Source organism: Vulpes vulpes, chromosome 4 (assembly GCF_048418805.1).
Source record: "Vulpes vulpes isolate BD-2025 chromosome 4, VulVul3, whole genome shotgun sequence".
Lineage (NCBI taxonomy): Eukaryota > Metazoa > Chordata > Mammalia > Carnivora > Canidae > Vulpes > Vulpes vulpes.
Window position 1 is genome coordinate 145,485,942 of NC_132783.1, and position 19,957 is coordinate 145,505,898.

The 19,957-nt window shown below is 52.4% G+C and overlaps 1 protein-coding gene across 6 annotated transcripts in view; it reads left to right on the top strand.

Annotated features, from left to right (window-relative positions):
* The window catches only part of RETREG1 (reticulophagy regulator 1), a 121,511-nt gene that overhangs the window by 88,665 nt on the left and 12,889 nt on the right, over positions 1–19,957 (top strand). For all 6 annotated transcript variants that reach the window (XM_072757216.1, XM_072757221.1, XM_072757218.1 and 3 more), the window contains one exon: positions 17,742–17,868. In XM_072757216.1, coding sequence (XP_072613317.1) covers positions 17,742–17,868 — 127 coding nt within the window. The remainder of the gene's footprint in view (positions 1–17,741; positions 17,869–19,957) is intronic.

Sequence of the window (19,957 nt, forward strand, 5' to 3'; positions counted from 1 at the left end):
CCCTCCGGAACGCACTCTCGTACGTTCTTAGCCCCGTTCCCTTTAGGGCCGCCCCTGCCCCTGTGGCTGCATAGGCCGGGTGCTAAGGTGCCCAGCGGAGGGAGGCCGTGGGAGCCGGAGTCTGTCCCTGGCTCAGACTGGGCCCTGGGGTGCGGCTCCATGTCCTGGATGACGGTGCACCGTTTTGTTCTAGTGCATCCTGTTTCTATGTGCTTTTTGGAAAAAAAAAAATCTTTACAATTCATTTATTTACCTAAAGGGACAACATGGGGGGGGGGGGCAGGGGGACAGGAAGAGAGTGAAGCTCCAGCAGACTCCACACTGAGCGTGGAGCCGGGAGGGGCGCGATCCCACGGCCCTGAGGTCATGGCCTGAGCTGAAATCAGGAGTCGGCCGCCCCTTCCGCGTACCCTCCCAAGTGGCCGCGAGGCCTCTGTGGACCGGAGCGAGACACGGCCGTCACCGAGAGTCGCCCCTGCCGCACTCACATCCAGCACGTGTCTGAAGAAAGAGGAGATCACGAGCTCCATCCACGTCGCTGGTAACTCGGACGGGGGACAAAGAGCTGGGCATTCCCCGAGGAGGCCGGTTCCGCGCCACCCGGCCGGAGGAAGCGCGGTGCCTCAGCTTCGGGTTTGCGGAGATGGGCACCAGCCGGCAGTGCTTGAAGAAGGTCGCTGTGAAAACCAGCGCTTCCTGCAGCAGGCTTCTCTTTCCACCAGGATCCACACGCCGCCGTGCTCCTGCCCACGGAGCGCTCTGGGGTGGAAGTCGGGAAACGGCGGGGTGGCCGCCGACCCCAAGGAGGTGCACGTGAGCGGCGGTCAGGGGGACAGGTGTGCCACCGTGCCTCTCACGGGCGAGCCAGGGCCCTGGGGCGGGGCGCAGATGCACGCACGGCCTTGGAAGGAGGCCCGTGAGCCTCCAAGCCAGGCCAGGCTCTCTTCTCTGCCCCAGCCGCGTCTTTGCCGCGTTGGCCTGCCCTGGGCGTGACGATCATCACCCACGGGGCTAAGGCCTCCAAGTGCGGCTGAGGACCGTGCTCTGTGGCTGTGGCAGCATTGGGGGGGTGGGGGGTTGGCCGAGTGTGAACTGCTGCCTCAGAGGGAGGGACTGTGTTGGGATGCCTGGTGGGGGGAGAGGGAAAGTTGCAGCCCCCGCAAGACCCCTCTCCCTGCTAACTGGCTGCTGCACCTCGAGGGAGGAGACGGGTGCTCGGGATCTGGGCACCCGCCCGTGCGTGGTGAAGCCTGGGGAGCGTCACACGGTAATTACCCGTGTGATGTGGCCTCCTGGGTAGCTGTAAGCAGAGCCGCTCTGACTCAGGACGTGACCTGTCATCGTGCTGCTCTGCTTGGACTGCAGGCGAATGCTTTAATTATTATTATTTTTTTTAAATAAACCCACCTATCAATGGAGCACCTTCAGGTTATGCCTACCAACGGGGCGCCAGGTGGCTCAGTCGGCTAAGCGTCTGCCTCAGCCCAGGTCATGATCCCGGGTCCTGGGATCGAGTCTCCCACCAGGCCTCCTGCTCGGTGGGGAGTCTGCTTCTCCCTCTCCCTCCGCCACCCCTCCTCCCGTTCGTGCTTTCCCACCTGGATAACTTTCCTTCCAAAGCGATTCAGCTGAACACGAATCGTACATATTCACAGGTCCTCCATCGTGAGATAGTCTGGAAACTTCCCTTGAGAGGCACATTCATTTGTGCCCAGGGAGGCTTTGAGATGTGGGCTCCGTCATACGGGGAATGCACACGTCGACAAACCACGAGCCCGAGGAGCAGTCTGCCAGCTTGCCGAAGCAAGAGGAGACGTGCTCAGGAGAGTGACACACAGCAAACCTTGGCACGGGCGACGAGAGCGGGAGCTGATAATTCCATCTTGGGCACCGCGGGGGGAAGAACCCAGAGCCGCTGCATCCCTGAGGCTGGGGTTGGGGTTCGATGGCACGTGGCTGGATTGTCTCCTGCCGGTCGGTCCTCTGAGCTAGAAACGGTGCCTGGAGCTCTGCTAGGGGTTGGGAGTCCTTGTCAGGAAGGTTCTGGAAGGACCGTTACGACATCCGTGTGTGTGCCGTGCTCGGGGAGAGCAGGGCCGTTGTGGGCGTGAAGCGGGGGAGGATGGCAGTAGGATCGCAGCGAAGATCTTTACTCATTTTGATAAACCTGGAAAGATGTAAAAGCTTTCAAGGCTGCTGATGGCTCCCCAACTTCTTCCCTTCGTTGGTGACCTAAGCTGGAGGCCGCGGCAGCATTACCGCAGGAGCGGTCCGAGGGCGGGACGCCTCTGCTGAAACCCGGATGCTCTTCTGGAGCGCGTGTTTCTTTTCTTTTCTTTTTTTTTTTTTTAAAGATTTTATTTATTTATTCTTTGAGAGATAGAAGGAGAGACAGAGCCAGAGACACAGGCAGAGGGAGAAGCAGGCTCCATGCACCGGGAGCCCGACGTGGGATTCGATCCTGGGTCTCCAGGATCGCACCCTGGGCCAAAGGCACGCGCCAAACCGCTGCACCACCCAGGGATCCCCTGGAGCGTGTGTTTCGAGGGGAGGAGGAAACCTTCCTCCCTGTGATACCTTCAGCCGAATCCGGCCCACATCCTACCCCAGCTTCACCAGTCCCACGATGAGAAATTGTGTGTTTGGCTTTCACTTCTTGTTAGCAGTAGGGCTGGCTTTCACCTAAGCCCTGGCTGGGGGGCTCGGGGGCTCGGTGTGTTGGTGCCGGCCAGCCCTGGGTTTTGATCCTGGAGCTGCCCCTTGGTGGTGTGGGCCTTGTAATCTGGAAAATGAGGACGTTTTACCCACCTTCTCGGCCCGAAGTGAGGATAGTGAGGATTGGAGGGAGTGTAAGGACGCCCCAGGCTCTCTTGCAGCTACGCCCGGCCGTGGAACTGGGTTCCAGCCTCGTGTAGGCACGACGGCTGGGAGGGGGGGCCCTCCGATGTGCTCTCCCCTTCCTGTGGCTTCTACGTGGCCGGTGCACGGGGGGTGCAGTAGACGTCTCGGACCACGCAGTACGGCGTGGTCTGGGAGTATCTGAGCAAACAGATACCAAGAGCTTAGGTGTCTCCACCATGGAGATCCTGTGCGCACCCTCGGCCACTACGCTGTGCTGTGCATGCGGCAGATATGAAGCGGCTCTTGTTTAAACCACCATCAGTTTGACGTTTGATAGGACAGGTGAGCCTACATCCTGAAACAGCCTGTGAAAACTGTGCTGAATGCATTGGAGAATTTTTAAGTGGGCAAACAGCTAAGAATGTTGGTGGGGGATGATTTAGAATTGGAGCCATCCTGTATGTGAGTTGTTTGATTCGTCCAAGTCTTGCTCTTCTTTAAGTAAATGCAACTACAAATCCTGGTTAATTCACGGTGGTGTGTAAGGAAGTGTAAGGAAGCTCCTGACGTCTTAGGCAAGAACATCAGTCTTTGTCCCAAGCCCTCAGTCACTTGGCAATTATGTGACTCCCCCGGCACATGCAGGTAGGCTCATAATTACTGGGTTGACTGGAAAGCCCCCAAGAGCTGGAGAGCCCCCAGACCAGCCAGTGGGTCTGGTTGTAGCCCAAGTCTAAGAATAGCCACGCCAACTTCTCGTTAATATGGTCTGGAACTAATAGATCATCTGTATCATCCCAGGGAAGGGGAGGAAGACGTCCTGTAATCCCGAAAGAGCAGCTTAAAAGCGACCACTGTTTGCAATAAATAAGAATGGGGTGCGATAGCCCTTTAGGACCCCACGATGCCCAGGAAAGGAAGATTGAGGCAGTCCCAGGGAGTCAGGCGCTGACGTTGACAGCACCCCGCGATTTGGGCAACGAGGCCTTCACAGCCTACCCCCACCTCTGGGATCGCCAGCAACGCGTTTCAATGAAATCGTAGGTTCCTGCTTGGACCAGACACAGGACTTCTAGTTGTCCTAGAAGTTTTACTGACTCTGCAAAAGCAAAGGAGGGCCGCAGCGTGTCAGCCACACTCACAGCCCAGCTGACGGACCTCCAGGGGGCAGGCGGCAGGGCGTCCGAGCGCCCGGGAAGCAGCCGTCCCTTGTGCAGGAAGGGCAGAGCTCCTCCTGTGGCTTCAAGTTCCTCCGTTGCAAGGCCATAAGCCCGTCGCGTACCCTGCCCAGCTCAGAAATGGAAGCCGACGTCATCAGCTTTCTCGGCTCTTGGAGGCCTGTTTGCTGGGACGCCCTCTGAGGTCTGGCCCCCCGACTAGTGCCTGACGTGTCCCCGAGAGCCGCTGTGTCTTTCCCGTCGGTATCACCAGGGCTGTTTTAAGCGATATCGCCACCTTTGGGGAGTCCTCTCTCAGGTCCATACATGAGAAAGTAAAAGCTGTTTAGTGGCAGTAGAGGACTTAGGTTCCGTGAAGTCAGCTTTGCAGGTGAACGTGTGCACGGACGGCGCTTTCTGCAATTCACAGCCCTTGAGTGGAGGGTGTTGATCATCCCACCAGCGGTACTGCACTCAGGGTCCACGGACCCTCTGGTTTCCCAGACCGTGTCGAGGCTGGGCACGGCCCAGAAGACATCCCGAGCAGCCCGAGTTCATTCTGTGAAGGGCTTGGGCCTCCCGGGGACTCCTGAGCCCGCTGTGCCGTTGGTCTGCATCACATGAAAACCCTCCATTCTTGAGCCACGATTCATTAAAAGAATGTGGACTTCAGGGGCGCCCGGGCGGGGGCTCAGTCGGTTGGCCGTCTGCCTTCAGCTCAGGTCACGAGCCCCACGTCGGGCTCCCCACTCAGCGCGGAGTCTGTGCCTCCCTCTGCCCCTCCCCCTGCTGGTGCCCTCTCTGTCTCCGTCTCAAATAAATAAAACCTTAAAAAAAAAAGAATGTTAACTTCATTTGCTCTTGTGATTCTTTTTTTTTAAATTTCATTTATTTATTTATGAGACACACAGAGACAGAGAGAGAGAGAGAGAGGCAGAGACCCAGGCCGAGGGAGAAGCAGGCTCCATGCAGGGAGCCCGACGTGGGACTCGATCCCGGGACCCCAGGGTCACGCCCTGGGCTGAAGGTGGCACTAAACCGCTGAGCCCCCCGGGCTGCCCTGCTCTTGTGATTCTGAAGAGCTGGCTCCAACCAGAATTCAGAGTTGGTTCCCTCCTGGCCTTGCGGGGTTTCTATTGAAAGTTAACTTCATGTCTACGGCACCCACCGTATACCCAGCGTCTGAGGTGTCCGGGGCTATGATACGTGGAGGGGTCACCCGACCAGGCTGGACCTCGATAGTTTGTTCCAGATGATACAGATCAGAAGGTACAAGGCCTTTCTTGACTATAACATGAGGAACAATGGCATACATCTTTCTTTAAAAACAATCCGTTTTTGTAGAACCCAACCTCCTGAGGATCCATTTTTCCCCATTTCTTAAAACTGCATTACGGTCACATGAGCTAGAAAATAAAGAGAAGAACGTGCACCACAGATTCGGTTCTGATGAAAATAGAGAAATCACAGACCGTCTTTCCAGGCCGTGATTAAAGGCGACCTCTTTGTCTGCGTCTCTCTCATTGCGGGTTTGTTCAAAATAGTTTTTGCGTCGTTCGTGGTAACAGGTGATTTTCCTCGGCCGTCTGGCTCCACGGGTTCCGTCTGGGCTGTGGCCGCTCCCTGAGGGCTCATTACCTTCATGGCTCTCACCTGAGGTTGTGAGCGCCCAAGCAGGTCGGGATGCAAAGTCCGGCACCACTTAATTGATCTCCTTAGCTGGGTGGAGGCAACCCTGGAATGTGCAGGCCCAGGTGCGTGCTGTTTCACAGTCGTTCTGTCCCCGTGGTTCTGGAAAGTTCTCCCCTAGGAACAGTGAGTGATCGAGCTTGCTCGAAGAGCTCTCCGTCCCGCCAAAGGATCTTAGCAAGTCTGCCTCACGAACCTACGTTATCAAGTACGGGCAGAAAATGGAATAATGATAAAAAAGGACATGGAATCATAATCAGTGGTGCGAATCCAGTCAGCAGTGACCCGGAGTGAGACGTGTGAGGGGTGCGGAGGATGTGCACAGGCTGTGAGCGCACACGTCACTTTGCCGTGACGTCTGATGCAGTGAAGAGGATGTCCTGGAAGTGGCGGGAATGTGGGCCGAACGGGTGATCTCCAGCGTGCGTGCACGGCCGTTACCCACACCTGATGCCACCGGTTCTCTTGCCCGAAGCTCCGGCTCTGGGCAGAGAGGAGCACCTGTCGCAGGTGCACATGGAGGAGGTTGGAGCACATGGGGGGCATCTCTCCGGCACCATGAGGTTCCCCCCAGGTCGTTCACATCTCATTTATTTGCACCGAATTGCATGTCATGAGAGGAATGCTCATTTTTAAAAAGAAGGGTTCCTGAGCAGATCGATAGTGTGAATGAAAATGAAGGAGCTCTTGGAGGAGCTCTTTAAGTGATGATTGGTGGGGGAGACTCTTTATAAAAGATTCGGAAAAATACACAAGGCTGTTGTGCAACGACTGTCTACTAGAAATTCAGAGGCAGCTCCTTCCCAGTTTGTTTGCCGGATTCCTGTGGCTGTTATCGCACATGAAGACGCGGGGATGTGCGTGCCTGTGCGAACCCTCTCGAACTGGACAGGTTTTTTTTTTTTTTAAGATTTTATTTATTTATTCATGAGAGACACAGAGGGGGAGAGAGAGAGAGAGAGAGAGAGAGAGAGAGAGAGGGGCAGAGACACAGGCAGAGGGAGAAGCAGGCTCCATGCAGGGAGCCCGATGCGGGACTCGATCCCAGGTCTCCAGGATCAGGCCCTGGGCTGAAGGCAGGTGTCCCACCACTGAGCCACCCGGGCTGCCCTCGGACAGGTTTTATGCTTGTGTTTTCCTAGAGAAGCTATGGGTAGGAGAGGTGGCCTCTTTGGGGCTTGTCCTCACTGCCTGCTGTCAGCCCCTGCCCCCCCACCCCTAGGCGATGACGCGGCTCGTGCGCCAGAGCCACCTCCACCTTCTCTTGCACATCCCTTTGCTTCACAGATGTTCTTTCCAGATCCTGCAGCACGTCAGGAAGGTGACCTCCACCGCCCTCTTTATTTCTTTTTTTAAGGATTTAGAGAGAGCACAAGTGGGGAAAGAGGCAGGTGGGGGGAGCATCAGACCCCCCCATGAGCAGGGAGCCCGTGCAGGGCTTGATCAGGACCTGAGCTGACCTCGAGTCCCACGCCTAGCCGACTGGGCGGCCCAGCCTCGCCCTGGTTGGGCCCTGCACGCCTGCTGCCCGGGCCCTGCGCTGTGCGGATGGACCGCGCGGCCTGCGCTGCTCACCTGTAGCTTCTCATCAGAACCTGCTTTGCGGGGAGCGGATGGCAGGTGCAGCGAGCGTTCAGACGTCGTGGTGAGCTTCTTGCTTTTCCCACGGCTGTGGAGGATGATCCGCTTGCTAAGGGCTGTTCCCTGCCGGAGGCCCTGATGTCACCGGGGGCCAGCTCGTCCGTGAGCGTGGCGGTGGCGCGGCCTGTTCGCGGCCTGGGCCGGGCGTGTGGCCTGTAGCCAGCGGCCCACGCTTGAGGGAGCGTCCCAGTGACGCCCCTGGGGGTTGCCGCGCGGCGGGGTGTGCACTGGGCCGCGGGGCCGGCACAGACCCTCCCGGCAGGTGGGTTTTCCTGGGCCTCGTGGTGGGAGCGGCCGGCAGGAACCTGGTCATTCGGGGGTTCGGCCTGTGTGTGTGGATTCAGGCCCCGCGCCCGGACACAGAATCGGGGGCTGCGCTGCTGGTGACCGTGGTCGCCTGCAGGAAGGACACTCTGGGTTGCCACAGGGACGCCGGTGTCCTGTGCCTGGGCCAGAGCCGAAGGGCACGGGGGGGACGTGTAGTCTAGACTGCGGCCTCTGTGCTTCTGGGCGGGGTCTGTGGGTGTCGTCGCCGCCACAGGAGGGCCGACCTCCGAACCCGCAAACTTGCCTGCTAGTCACAATTTCCGGTTCCCCCGAGGAACGCTTCAGGACTTCCGCTGGCCTCCGTCCCATAGGGATGAAAAGACCAGGCCCTTCTTCCGTCGGGGGTCAGGACGGCAGCGATCTTCGTGGTCAGGGCTGGAAGGCGACTCACCTCCCGCCTGTCGCTAGTGGGGGCTTGTTCCACGCTGCTCGTGGGACTCGAGTGCTTCGTGCCCGGGCCGCGGAGTCGACTGCTGAAAAGTTGGCACGAGACTGAGAGCGCTGAGAACTACCCGTCCCACGGGCGCGTGTCCGCAGACACCAGGATGGCGCAGGAAGTGGCAGGCGGCGGGCAGCCGGACACAGGTGCTGCCCTGGAGCCCACAGGACGCAGGAGCAGGGGCGCCAGGTGGCCGCTACCAGGTTCGTCTGAAGCTCCGTGTAAAGAGAGCCCCGGGTGTGGCACCGCGTGCCCCGAGGAGGCCGGTCGGCCGCTGCTGAGCGAGGCCCGGGGCTCCCCTGAGCGCGGCTCATCCCTTAATCCCGCGCCTGCTGCTTAACCCGCCAGCTGCCCTGTATGTGCTTTGTCACACTCCTGATTCTGCGAGTGTTCGGCGGAGACAGGGCCGGGTTTCACTTCATTTCTCCGCCTGCACACGCGGGGGAACGGGTTAGGCGGCCTGGATTACGGAGGGTTCCAACACGTTGCCCCAAGAAACGTTAAGGTCTGTAGCTGGATGTTGACCGCCCTAAGAAAGCCTCGACGGGAATGAGCATCCACAGATGTTCTCTCCCAGCAGGGAGCACGAGACCGCGAGTCACTGGCTGGGAAGGGGAGGCGCAGGCCAGGCTGTGCCCAGGGGTGTGACGGTGACGCTGCTGAGTCTCCGTTGCTAGGGGGCCGCATAGACTGTAGCTGATCCTTCCCTGCTTTTTAAAAAATTTTATTCGTGAGAGACACAGAGAGAGGCAGAGACACAGGCTGAGGGAGAAGCATGGGAGCCCAATGCGGGACTCGATCCCGGGACCCCGGGGTCATGCCCTGGGCCAAAGGCAGGCGCTGAACCGCTGAGTCCCCCGGGCATCCCGAGCTGATCCCTTTTTTTGTTTCTCAGTATGAAATGGTGACCTCGTTAACTTTCTGAAAACTATTGTTTGGTTTCTCTTCCTGGCTCCTATAAATACAAATAAACACAAATGGTGTGACATGAGGCATATTCCGGGGGGGCTAGGACATTCTGCACATCTGCAGAAGCAAGTGCCGTAGAAGGAGTTCCTGCAGATACCGAGAATCTGAAAAGTGATTACAAGGTGTGTGCCCGTGTGTGTTTGAGGGGACACAACACGTGAAGATGTTCTCCGGTGAATTGAGGCCGCCCAACAAAAACCAAAAGACGACTGGCTTTTCTCTGTCCCGCGGGAGGACGGGCTACTCCTTGATCTCTGAATTGCGTCGGGGCCCCGGGCCTGCTGTCCGTGCGTGTCACAGGTGCCTTCGAGTCCTGCGAGGGCCCAGAGTGCAGAACGGAAGGTGCTTGTGGATTCAGGGATCCCCATGGAGAAGTTGAACATTGGGACCTACGTTTTGCCCGAAGGAATTTTACTCAAAATACTGATTTTCAGTTTAGAATGCTTCTTGGAATTAATGGGACCTATTTATCGTAATTGCCTAATTATGAAGGCAGTTCAACTCTCCATTTGCAAGGGAAGAAAGTTGGAACTATTCCATATATATGAAAGTTGGTCTCCAAATTTTTAGAGCTTTTTTTTAAAAAATATTTTATGTATTTATTCATGAGAGACAGGGAGAGACACAGGCAGAGGGAGAAGCAGGCTCCATGCAGGGAGCCCGACGTGGGACTGGATCCCGGGACCCCGGGGGTCACGCCGTGAGCTGAAGGTGTAGACACTCAACCACTGAGCCCCCCCAGATGTCCCTGTTTAGGGCTTTTTATCTGTTATTTTGCAGATGTTTATATGTCTGAGGGAATACATGCTGATTATCGCTGATTTACAACGTCCAGAAACACTTGGATAAGTCAACAAGAATCCTGCAGGTGCCCCTAAATAACCACTAAGCCCCTCGGATGTTTCAGCCTTGAAGGCTCTTCCCGCTGCTCGGCCTCCGAGCCCCTGTTCCCGGGTCGCGCTCCTGAGCGCCCAGCACTGAGCCTCCCGCCAGCGCCCCTAGGAGTCTAGTGGGTCGGTGGCCCCGCAGGCCCGAACTCAGTAGTTGGCGGTGGCAGCCCCAAGAGACTGAGAAGGTGCCAAGGCTGCCAGCGGCGGCTCCCGCCACCCCGCCTTCCCTTGGGTGACCTGGAGGTGGCCCAGTCCCTGCCTGGCAGGTGTGGCGCTGACGGGGCAGGTGCGCGGGACTGCGAGCCGGGCCTGGTTGGCACCGCGTGGAGCAGCCGGGGCGCAGAGGGTGCCAGGCTGCCTGCCCCACTCGCGATCCCCTCCCCTGGCACCCGAGCTGCCCTGTGGGAGGTTTACACCCCCAGAGAGGGGGCACCTACAGCTTCTACAGCCCCCCCGCCATTGCTGCACTGTGTGCCCCTGCCCAGGCCCCCCCTGCGCCCCTGCCCCGGGAGCCCCCCTTGCGCACCCCTACCCGGGGACCCCTGCACCCTTGCCCCAGGAGCCCCCCTGCACCCCTGCCCGGGAGCCCCCCTGCACTCTCACCCTGGGAGCCCCCCTGCCCCCTGCCCGGGAGCCCAGTGCCTGAAGCACGTTCTCTACTCGGTGCCGGTCTATGGACGTGAACGGGAGGGCCGCGGCACAGAGAGGCTACTAGCGCTCTGCCAAGATTCACTTATCCTGCATCATATTTCCTGGCGCTCAAAGACTCTGGGCGAAAGGGACGACGCCGGCTGCTAGCACGAGCTCTTACTGAGTCACCATCTATTTTTAAAGAGCACGGGAGAGTCACATTTCCAGTCTCCAGGAGCCCCTGTGGAGGATACTGTGCGCTGCCCTCTGAAGCTCGCTGCCTTCACACTTCATCTCTGGCCCTGAACTGGACAGAGACAAATTGGACTTCCAATATAAAAGTCACACTTCATTTTTTATTGATATGTTTTTCAAAGAGAGGAGGTGCACAATAGTTTTTTTAGGATGTTATTTACTTATTTCTGAGAGACACACAGAGAGAGGCAGGCTCCCTGCTGGTGACACCGGGCGTCGTTCTCAACCTCGGGGTCCCTCGGATGGCTTGGTCCTGGCCTCGGTCCTGGCCCCGGGTGGAGGCCGGTGCGCTGTGGCCTCGACGGGGACGGGTCCCCAGCTCCAGGCCGGCTTCTCTCTGCAGGCTCGGCTCCCGCACGCTCCCCTGCGTCTCCAGCTGCCTTAGCTTCGGTTGGGACCTTGAGTTCTGTGCCCCAGCCCAGGCGGGCCCTGGCGTGCAGCGGGCTGCCCTCCCTGGGCTGCGGCCTGCACACCGCAGGCGACGAGCCCACCGACTCTCCCATCTGCCCGAATAAACATCCTTCCTGCCCAGGATCTTGAAAATCGTTGTTCTGTGTATTTTGTCTGCGTTCATGTGTTTGTTCCTTCGGTCTTCCTCTCTCTGTCCCCCCCCTTCCTCCCCCCCCCCCCCCCCCGTTCCTCCCCATCTCGTTGTTTCCGATGGAGGGCCGATGGAATCCCTGATGTATCATCTTCCCTGACGCCGGTTCACCTCTTGTCTCTGTTTTTGAGTCAGGAGCTCTAGCGACTTCTCCCAGGTGGCTTCTTGCAGTGACCCTCTGGGTAAGAAACACCTGCCTCCCAGTCACTTGGGACCGTCACTGAAACTGCCGGGTGCTGGGCCCTCCCGCCGGCCTCCCCTGTCGGAGTCTGTGGGGTGAGGCCCAGGAGGCTGCAGTTCAAGCGCCGGGCGGGGGGTTCACACACACTCGGCTCGGGAACGGCCCAGGGGGCTGGTTGGCAGGTCAGCAATGTGTGCACTTGATGGTATTCTAACAGGGGTAAGGACGCAGGAAGGAGGGAGGTTGGCTTCCAAGCCCACGTGGAAGCCTCAGCTCCCTTCTGTGATAAAGTGAGGCTGCTTGTCTGAGGAACCATCTTCCTGATTTTTATTCCCCTCCGACTGTCAGCGGCAGGTGAAGCCTCACCTTCTGCAGCTCCTGACAAGGCAATAACTGCTGACCCTGACCTTGCAGAACGTCCCTTGCTAAAAGTCTGCCCTTAGCTTTCGCTAAGAAGAAGATGGTAACTGAATGGAATCTGCAAGGCCTTGGTTCCGGCGGCTTTTTCTCGAAAGCACCGCACGTGTGCGATCCCCGGGCGGAGCCCTTCAGGGAGCCAGGAGGGGCCGGGAGTCGTGAGCCTGAACTGCGTCCCCGGAGTGTGAGAAGCGGTAATAACGGCCGTGAAGGGGGCGACTCTGAACTGGCCTTACCCTGCGCTGGAGCGCACCGCGGCTCCCTCCTTCGTGAGGGCGAGGGACACACAAAGTGCAGGGAAGCCGGTGCGGGGTAGGGTGCGGGCGAGGGACCCCGGAACCTCCCTGGAAGATGCACGTTCTCTCTGAGGCTGAAGAGGAAGGAGATCAACCTGGAGCGTTACACTGAAGCCGTCGGGGGTTCTCGCCGTCGGCCGAGCTTCCATCCCAGGAGACTTACACTCCGCCGACCTGTCAGCCCGCCCGGCCGTTAGTCGGGCCTTCCGCTGCGTGTTGATCTGCGCCAGCGATGCTGGGAGGACGCCACACACCATGTGGAAGACCAGTTTCCCCGGCATCGTGCGAGATTCGCAGGGATCCCGTCTCTGGCTCCGCGTTCCCCAGACGGGCCCTCCAGGAAAGCCGAGGCCCTGGTGGGGCAGCCCCGTCACTGTGCTAAAACACCAGCCAGCCACAGCAGATGCTGTGCGCACGGCCTTTTTCCTGGGAAGGGTGGGTCCTCAACATGCCACGTTGGTGTTGCTCAGTCACACCTCACTCCTCCTGCTCTGGAAAGGAGAAGGAACATGGAGCGTTCTCTTTCTTGTCATAAATTATCTGAAGTCTCATCAAAGGAGCTCATTGGATTTGTCCATTCTTTGAAGAGGGCGCGTGTGCTAAACAACTGGATGACTGGAAACCAGGAGTCTTGGCCTCAGGTCAATGAACAAACTTGGGTTTCACTTTCTTCATCTACAAAATAAGACTGAAAAGTTGGTATCAAATGTCGTATTTTATTCCAAAGTCCACAACCGTATTAGGTACTGTTCAGTTATATATGCTGTGTGACTCTGTAACGGTGACTGTATACCGTGGAGGACTGGAGAGCTGCATGTTCTAGGGGGACTCAGAATTAACTCGCTGGACAGGTTAAAATGATCATGAAGCTCGCAGAGAGTGACTCTTCTGTTTCGTGTTTTGATTTTCGTTTTTTAAAGATTTATTTATTTATTTTAGAGAGAGGCGAGCACATGCAAGAGCTTGGGGTGGGGGGAGGAGGGAGAGAGAGAATCTCAGGCCGACTCACTCCGAGCGAGGCGCTCAACACGGGGCTCGAACTCCCGACCCTGAGTTCACCACCTGAGCTGAAACCAAGAATTTGATGCTTAACCGACTACACCACCCAGATGCCCCGGATCCACGTTTCACTTAAAGAGCTGTAGAGTGAGCTCTCTTCTTTGCTTTCGACTCAGACTTTTTTTGTTGTTTTTTACTTATACGTATTTCCGCTAAATTTATTCAGCACAATGTATGCATTTTTTTTTCTCAAAACATTTACTATTCTTTTTAAACATTTGCTGTTCTTTCCAAATCTCATTTGGTTAGACATTTTCATGTTCTACACAATGGGTTCCTCGTTTCTGTTTGTGGTTGCGACAGTAATTCAAATATCAATTAGAATTATTTAAGGTTATGGTATTGGTATAAGTAACCATAGAAATTATTGTCCTAAGATACTGTCATATAAAGCTTTTTCCGAAGGGGAGGAATTTAGTATAAAGAAGAGCGTCCTTGTATGACATGGGAAATATTCACAAGGTGAATATCCTCTTGTTTCTTCTTCCCACCGAGTGGTGGTGTCTGTAGACAGAGAGGGACTGCGCTACAGGTATTCAGTTTGTGCTGGTTTGAAATAACAACAGTAAACACACTGGGTATACTATGAGGCACAAAGGGGGAACTTGGTGACTTTTTATTGAATAAATGAATAAGGATGGATAGATACTGAGGTTTCTTCATAGCCACTTAATCCCACTGTGAAAATAGGTGAGGTCCTTCAATGTAAAACAAACGTTTTGGTTAATTCATTGTGATATGTATTAAGCACCTTAAATCGTATGAAGACTTCACCATGACGTTATAATTTAGGCAATTTTAGATGGTTTAGTATTAGACTAGGCTCCTTGCTGATTTTAGGGCATTTACTTACTAGAATAGTGAAGTATGTATACAAATATGTATAATTTCTGAGATAGGAATCCTAAAGGTAGCATTAGGACAAGGTTTCAGCATCTCTATATAGTATAGCTTATTCAAAAACTGTGTTTCATGGTTTAGCTCTCAGAAATACTGTTTGCTTCACAAATAAACTGAGGCAAAAAACTTAACATTTGTATATAGAACGTGAAGTGAGATAGACTCATTGAGAATGTTATTTATTAAATGAAAAGCATGATCATACATGTATCATAACAAGTTTTTATTTATTTTTTTTAACTAAAAGTTTATTCATTCATGAGACACAGAGAGAGAGAGGCAGAGACACAGGCAGAGGGAGAAGCAGGCTCCATGAGGGGAGCCCGATGTGAGACTCGATCCCAGGACCGCGGGGCCATGCCATGGGCAGATGTTCAATTGCTGAGCCACCCAGGTGTCCCAGGACTTTTTATTTTTTATTTAATTGATTTTTTAAAAAGATTTTATTAATTCGAGAAAGGCTGAGCGAATGTGTGGGGAGGGGCAGAAGGAGAAGCGGACTCCCTGCTGAGCAGGGGGCCCCAAGTGGGGCTGAATCCCAGGACCCTGGAATCATGATTGAGCCGAAAGCAGACGCTCAACCGCCCGAGCTACTGAGGCAGCCCTCAGATGTTTAAATGAAGGCCATATGTGCGTGTCCGTGTGCAGCTTTAAGAACAGTAGTAAGTCGGTTTGCACGTGTCCGTCATCTAAGTCAAGAGCTAGAACGTGACCAGGACTCAGGAGGCTCCCATAGGCCTCGCTGGTCACATTCCCTACATACCCCCACCCCACCCCTGTCCTGGAGCTTGGTGGTGGTGGTTGGTTGGTTGATGTTGCTTTTTTTGAAATCATTTCCTTGCCCAAACAGTTTGTCGGCTTAGCATGACTTTGAGCTTTATGTAAATGAAGTCATAGTGTCCGTACTCTGTGACCTTTGTCTTTCAGTATTTTGATTCTGAGGGTCACATACAGTCACGGAGTTCATTCATTTCCCCTGCCATTTCATCTTTCATGGCCTGGACACAACTCACTTTATCTGTTCATTGTCCTCTTGAAAATACTCCTAAATTTGTTTCAAAATACGAAATGTTCATTCATTCCATTTGAATCGTTGAGAGAATGATAAAGCATTCCATAGTAAGTTTTTCATTGATTTGTTAGAATTGCATTTGCCAGACAGTTCAACCAAATCCTTAAATATACTATTAAATATGCAGAGAGAGCAGACATTAAAGTCCGTATTTATGTCCACTGTATGGCCCCAGCAAATAAACAGTGGCCTAGCCTAGTCAATTTGCAATAAGTCCTCAGGAAGGAGGCCACAGGGCTCCCGGGTGGCTCCGTTAGTGAAGTGTCTGCCTTTGGCTCAGGTCATGCTCTCAGGGTCCTGGGATCGAGCCGCATGTGGGGCGCCCTGCTCAGCAGGGAACCCGCTTCTCCTTCTCCCTCTGCCCCTCTCCCCACTTATGCGCACACTCTTTCTCTCAAATAAATACATTTTTTAAAGGCTACACTTTAATGATCTTATTATTTCCTTTGCCCCCCTGCAGTTTTCAGCCTCCTGTACAAAATCTTTTCCCATTAAGCAGACATACTGGCGAGATTTTGTTACAGAGAGTGGCTTCTATCCTTGCACTTAGTGTTTCCTCTGGTAGGTCTGCAGTCGTTCATAAGTTAGGCAAAAACTAGTGCTAAACTGGCTTGCTCAGCGATTCAAGAGAGGGGTAGAGTTCATGGGTGCATAAACCACTGTCCGACAGCTAAGCGTCCCCAAAAGTTCATTTCTTAGGATAGTCAGGAAATCATTCACAAGTGTCTACCTCATGGGATCGCATCGACCTGGAGAACTGGTAGGCCAGTGACTCGGCAAGAGCAGCATTTGACTCTGATAGAATAAAGAGGAAGGAACATGAAATTGTTGTTTTTTCCCTTTTTTAATGCTATTGGATTCACTTAAATGTAACTTAAAATGGTATTTAAAAAGGACATTTAATTATCTAATCTACAAATTGCCTTAGTGTTCAAAGTATAGTAGAAAGAAATAGGGGCGCCTGGGTGGCAGAGTCGGTTAAGCATCTGACTTGGTTCGGCCCGTGTTGTGATCTTAGAGTCATGGGATTGAGCCCCATGACGGGCGCTCTGCTCAGTGTGGAGTCGGCCTGCGTTCTCTCTCTCCCCACCCCCACGCTCTCTCAGATAAATCAATTGAAATTTGTAGATTACTTCATTAAATTTCCTTTTTAAATATAATTTTAAGTTATAGTTAAATCTTAAAAAAAAAATCAGAACCACGTGTACACAGTCTCTGGGGAGTTGAGCATCTAGGGGTCAAGGTAGCTTTGATTTGTCTTAGGACTACTGGATTTGAATCCAGAGATCATCTCACTCTGATTCCCTTGCAGTTGCAGCTCACTAACGTGAGCTGACAGTTCACTAATAATCTTTGTCTTGTACTGGCAACGTTCATTTATTGCCTTATCCTTAGCTCTATGGCAGTGCCTTCCACATACCACTTATCTATGAAATGAATGGATTTGAGGGCCCTTGACAGAGCTTGTTTCAACTGGTATATTCTGGTGATGAGTTAGTATTGCAAGAGTGGGCTGAACTTGCTGTGATGGTGATTTTAGGGAATGCCCTGTGTCTGCATGTCTTCTTCCTGGAGAGACTGTTACTGGCTTTAGCTTACTGAGGTTCCTGTGGGAAAATGAGGGCAGGGGCCCAGAGCACATGCCTGACCCACACATCACATTCAGCGCATTCTATGATGACGGTTGGGAGAAGATCCATTAGAAAAATACGAGGAACTTTGAGACCCTGTTGAGTTTAACAAATAGTTTTCTATTGAGCTGATGGACCGTAATGTATATTGAGAAGGCGTTGCTGTTGATGATGATGACGATTAGAAGATCCGTGCCGAGATTCCTCTAAAAGCACTGTGGCTTCCCGATCCTTGAGGTTTCCAGCGTTCCTAACAAGTGCCCCCAGGCCCCTATGATTAGGTCCCATCCTACCTTCCAGGCTTTATGCAGCCTTCCTCTTCTGGCCGACTCTGTCCCTGTGGAGCCACATGTGGGGCTCGATTCAGTAGTGCCGGTAGCTCCTTCTGGCCCCAGGCCCTCTGCACATGTTGTACATTGTTCTATGTGGAGCTCTTCCAAGCCCTGTGATAGACTGCTGCTAATCCAGAGTTCATCATAAAAGGGGCTTCTTCAGAGGTCTCTCAAAGCCCCCACCCTATACTTCACCCTCGTAATGGGGGAGTTGTGTAAGAAATTGTTTAGCTTGAATCTCTTCTCTTGGCATATGAGCTTCATTGGGCAGAGACCTGGCTTGTTCAATTCTCAGGGCTTTTCCAGAGAGCATGGCCAGTAGCAGGTGCTCAATAAATATTTGCTGAAACAACGAATGTTGAATGAATCATCAAAAGGCAGCTAAAATTTCTTGTTTTCTTTTTGTCTCTTTAGCTGGGAAGTTGTCAATTCCAAACCAGATGAAAGACCCAGGTTCAGCCACTGTATTGCAGAATCATGGATGAATTTCAGCATATTTCTTCAAGAAATGTCTCTTTTTAAACAGCAGAGCCCGGGCAAGGCAAGTTTTCCAGCATGGGAGGATTACTGTGTGTGCTTTAGAACGTGCAATAAATTGGAAACCAATGAATTAACCTAGTTTATCAGCTTATAAGGGTTCTCCAATCCTAGATATAATATACTAGGAACACTTGCCATAAAGGTGATATTAGCAAAATTCAGAAATATGAGTGTGTTAGCATTAGAAAATCCTCAAACTTCTGTTTTAAAGTTGTCTTCTGTTTTATACCTGTTTATCTAACTCATTAACAAAAATGGTGATTGGTCTTATCAGCCAGACCTAGGAGAAAAAAATTACTAAGAATTTCAGTTTAAAAACAGACATGTAAATGTAGAGAACAAACTGGTGGTTGCCAGAGAGAAGAGGGGCAGAGCAATGGGCAAAACTGGCAACAGGGGTTAAGAAGTACAAGCTTCCAGTCATGGAAGTTACCGTTATGTCGTACACCTAAAAGTCATGTGATAGGTCAACTGTACTTCAGTATAAAAAAATAAATAAGTCATTGGGATGTAAGGTCCAACTTAGGGAATGTCATCCATAGTATCGTAGTAAGTACAGAGATGACAGATGGGAACTAGATTTGTCATCATCCATAATGTGTGTAAATGTCAGGCTGCTGTGGGGTACACCTGACTCCTATAACAATGTATGTCAGTTATAATCCAATAGAAAAAGAATTTCAGTTTATATCATTTAGGCCGGTTCTGCAGTCGAAGGGAGAGGAGACCGAGTCCTTCTGAAGGTGCCTTTGGAGATAATGGAGTCTTTCAGTCTAGAAAGTAGAGATTCCTATATGATTTATTTAAGAAAGAAAACCTTTGGCAAAGATGCTCACAGTCTTTATATAAATGGAACGAGTGTGTTCCCAGTTAAAATGAAAACCCCTGAGGAGAAGGATCAAATGTGGTTTGGGAGGGATTGCACGGTGCACACCCTTGGAGGACTTGGTGTGCAGAGGCGGCTACAGCTAAAATCGTGAGAACATGGGTTTAAGGGCAGAGCCAGCAACGGACGCTTCCCCTTCCAGTATTGGGTTCAAGATTCTTGAACCTCTGCCTGCAGTTGGAAGGAAGAGCCTAAGAATATCGGCATTTAAAATCCCTCTGGTTGTACCATGTACATGTGTCTCTTAACTTCAGTAGTATTGAAAAATAAAACTATGCTTGGGCACATTTTGAGCATTATTAAAGGGGCAACGTTGCATATGTATGGATTTTTAAAAAAAATCACTGAAGTTAATTCTTAGACTAGATATCCATATGGTGGAGAGGGAGAGTTGCATTTTTGATGCCTATTTTACTGAAATGATCAAAACACATTTTTAGGAGATTCTGAACTTAAAACTTCTGCATTGGATTGCATTAATGTACTCCAGGTCGACTTGCTTGAGGTGATGATGTTACACATTTAGTGGATAGTATGGAAATCTCTTTGTGAAACTGCATTCTGGACGTTGTAATGCTTTCCTAGACTTATTCTTTCAATGCTTATGGTCTTTCCTCTTCCATTTTGCTATTAGAATTGCATATTCGTCAAGGGCCTCTGCTTTTTCAGAAACAGCTCTTAACTTTGTTCCATAAGTTCATCTGTTCTCCTTTTGATCAGTTAACTTATTAATCCTGTGCCAAAGAATGGAAAACCAAAGTTAATCTGAGGGTGTTAATCAGTTACTGATCAGAGTTATATACTCTTTTTTTCATATGTCTTTTTGAAATTCCCTTAAGGAATAAGGAATTCTCTTTACTTGCCGATTTAATACCATCGTATAAAGATAAATCAAAAGAAGAAGGATAGTTTAAGACTGGGGTGTGGAAAACAAGTGAAGGCTTTATGGGAGATTTTTTTGTCATGATGTTTAAATTTGTTGAAACAACCAAGATTTTCTTTTTTAATTTTTATTTTTTGGTCATAACTGGCAGTAGGAAAATATGCACATTTCACTTTGGGAATTTCATTTCATTTCCAGTTGCTTTCTAAGTGACCTAGAAGTGGGGTCAATTTGAGGGATGGATGTGGTTACGAAGGAGGATAGTAATGGCCAGTGGATTCATCCTAGCAGCTTATCAGCTATGCAGATTGCTGTTATATT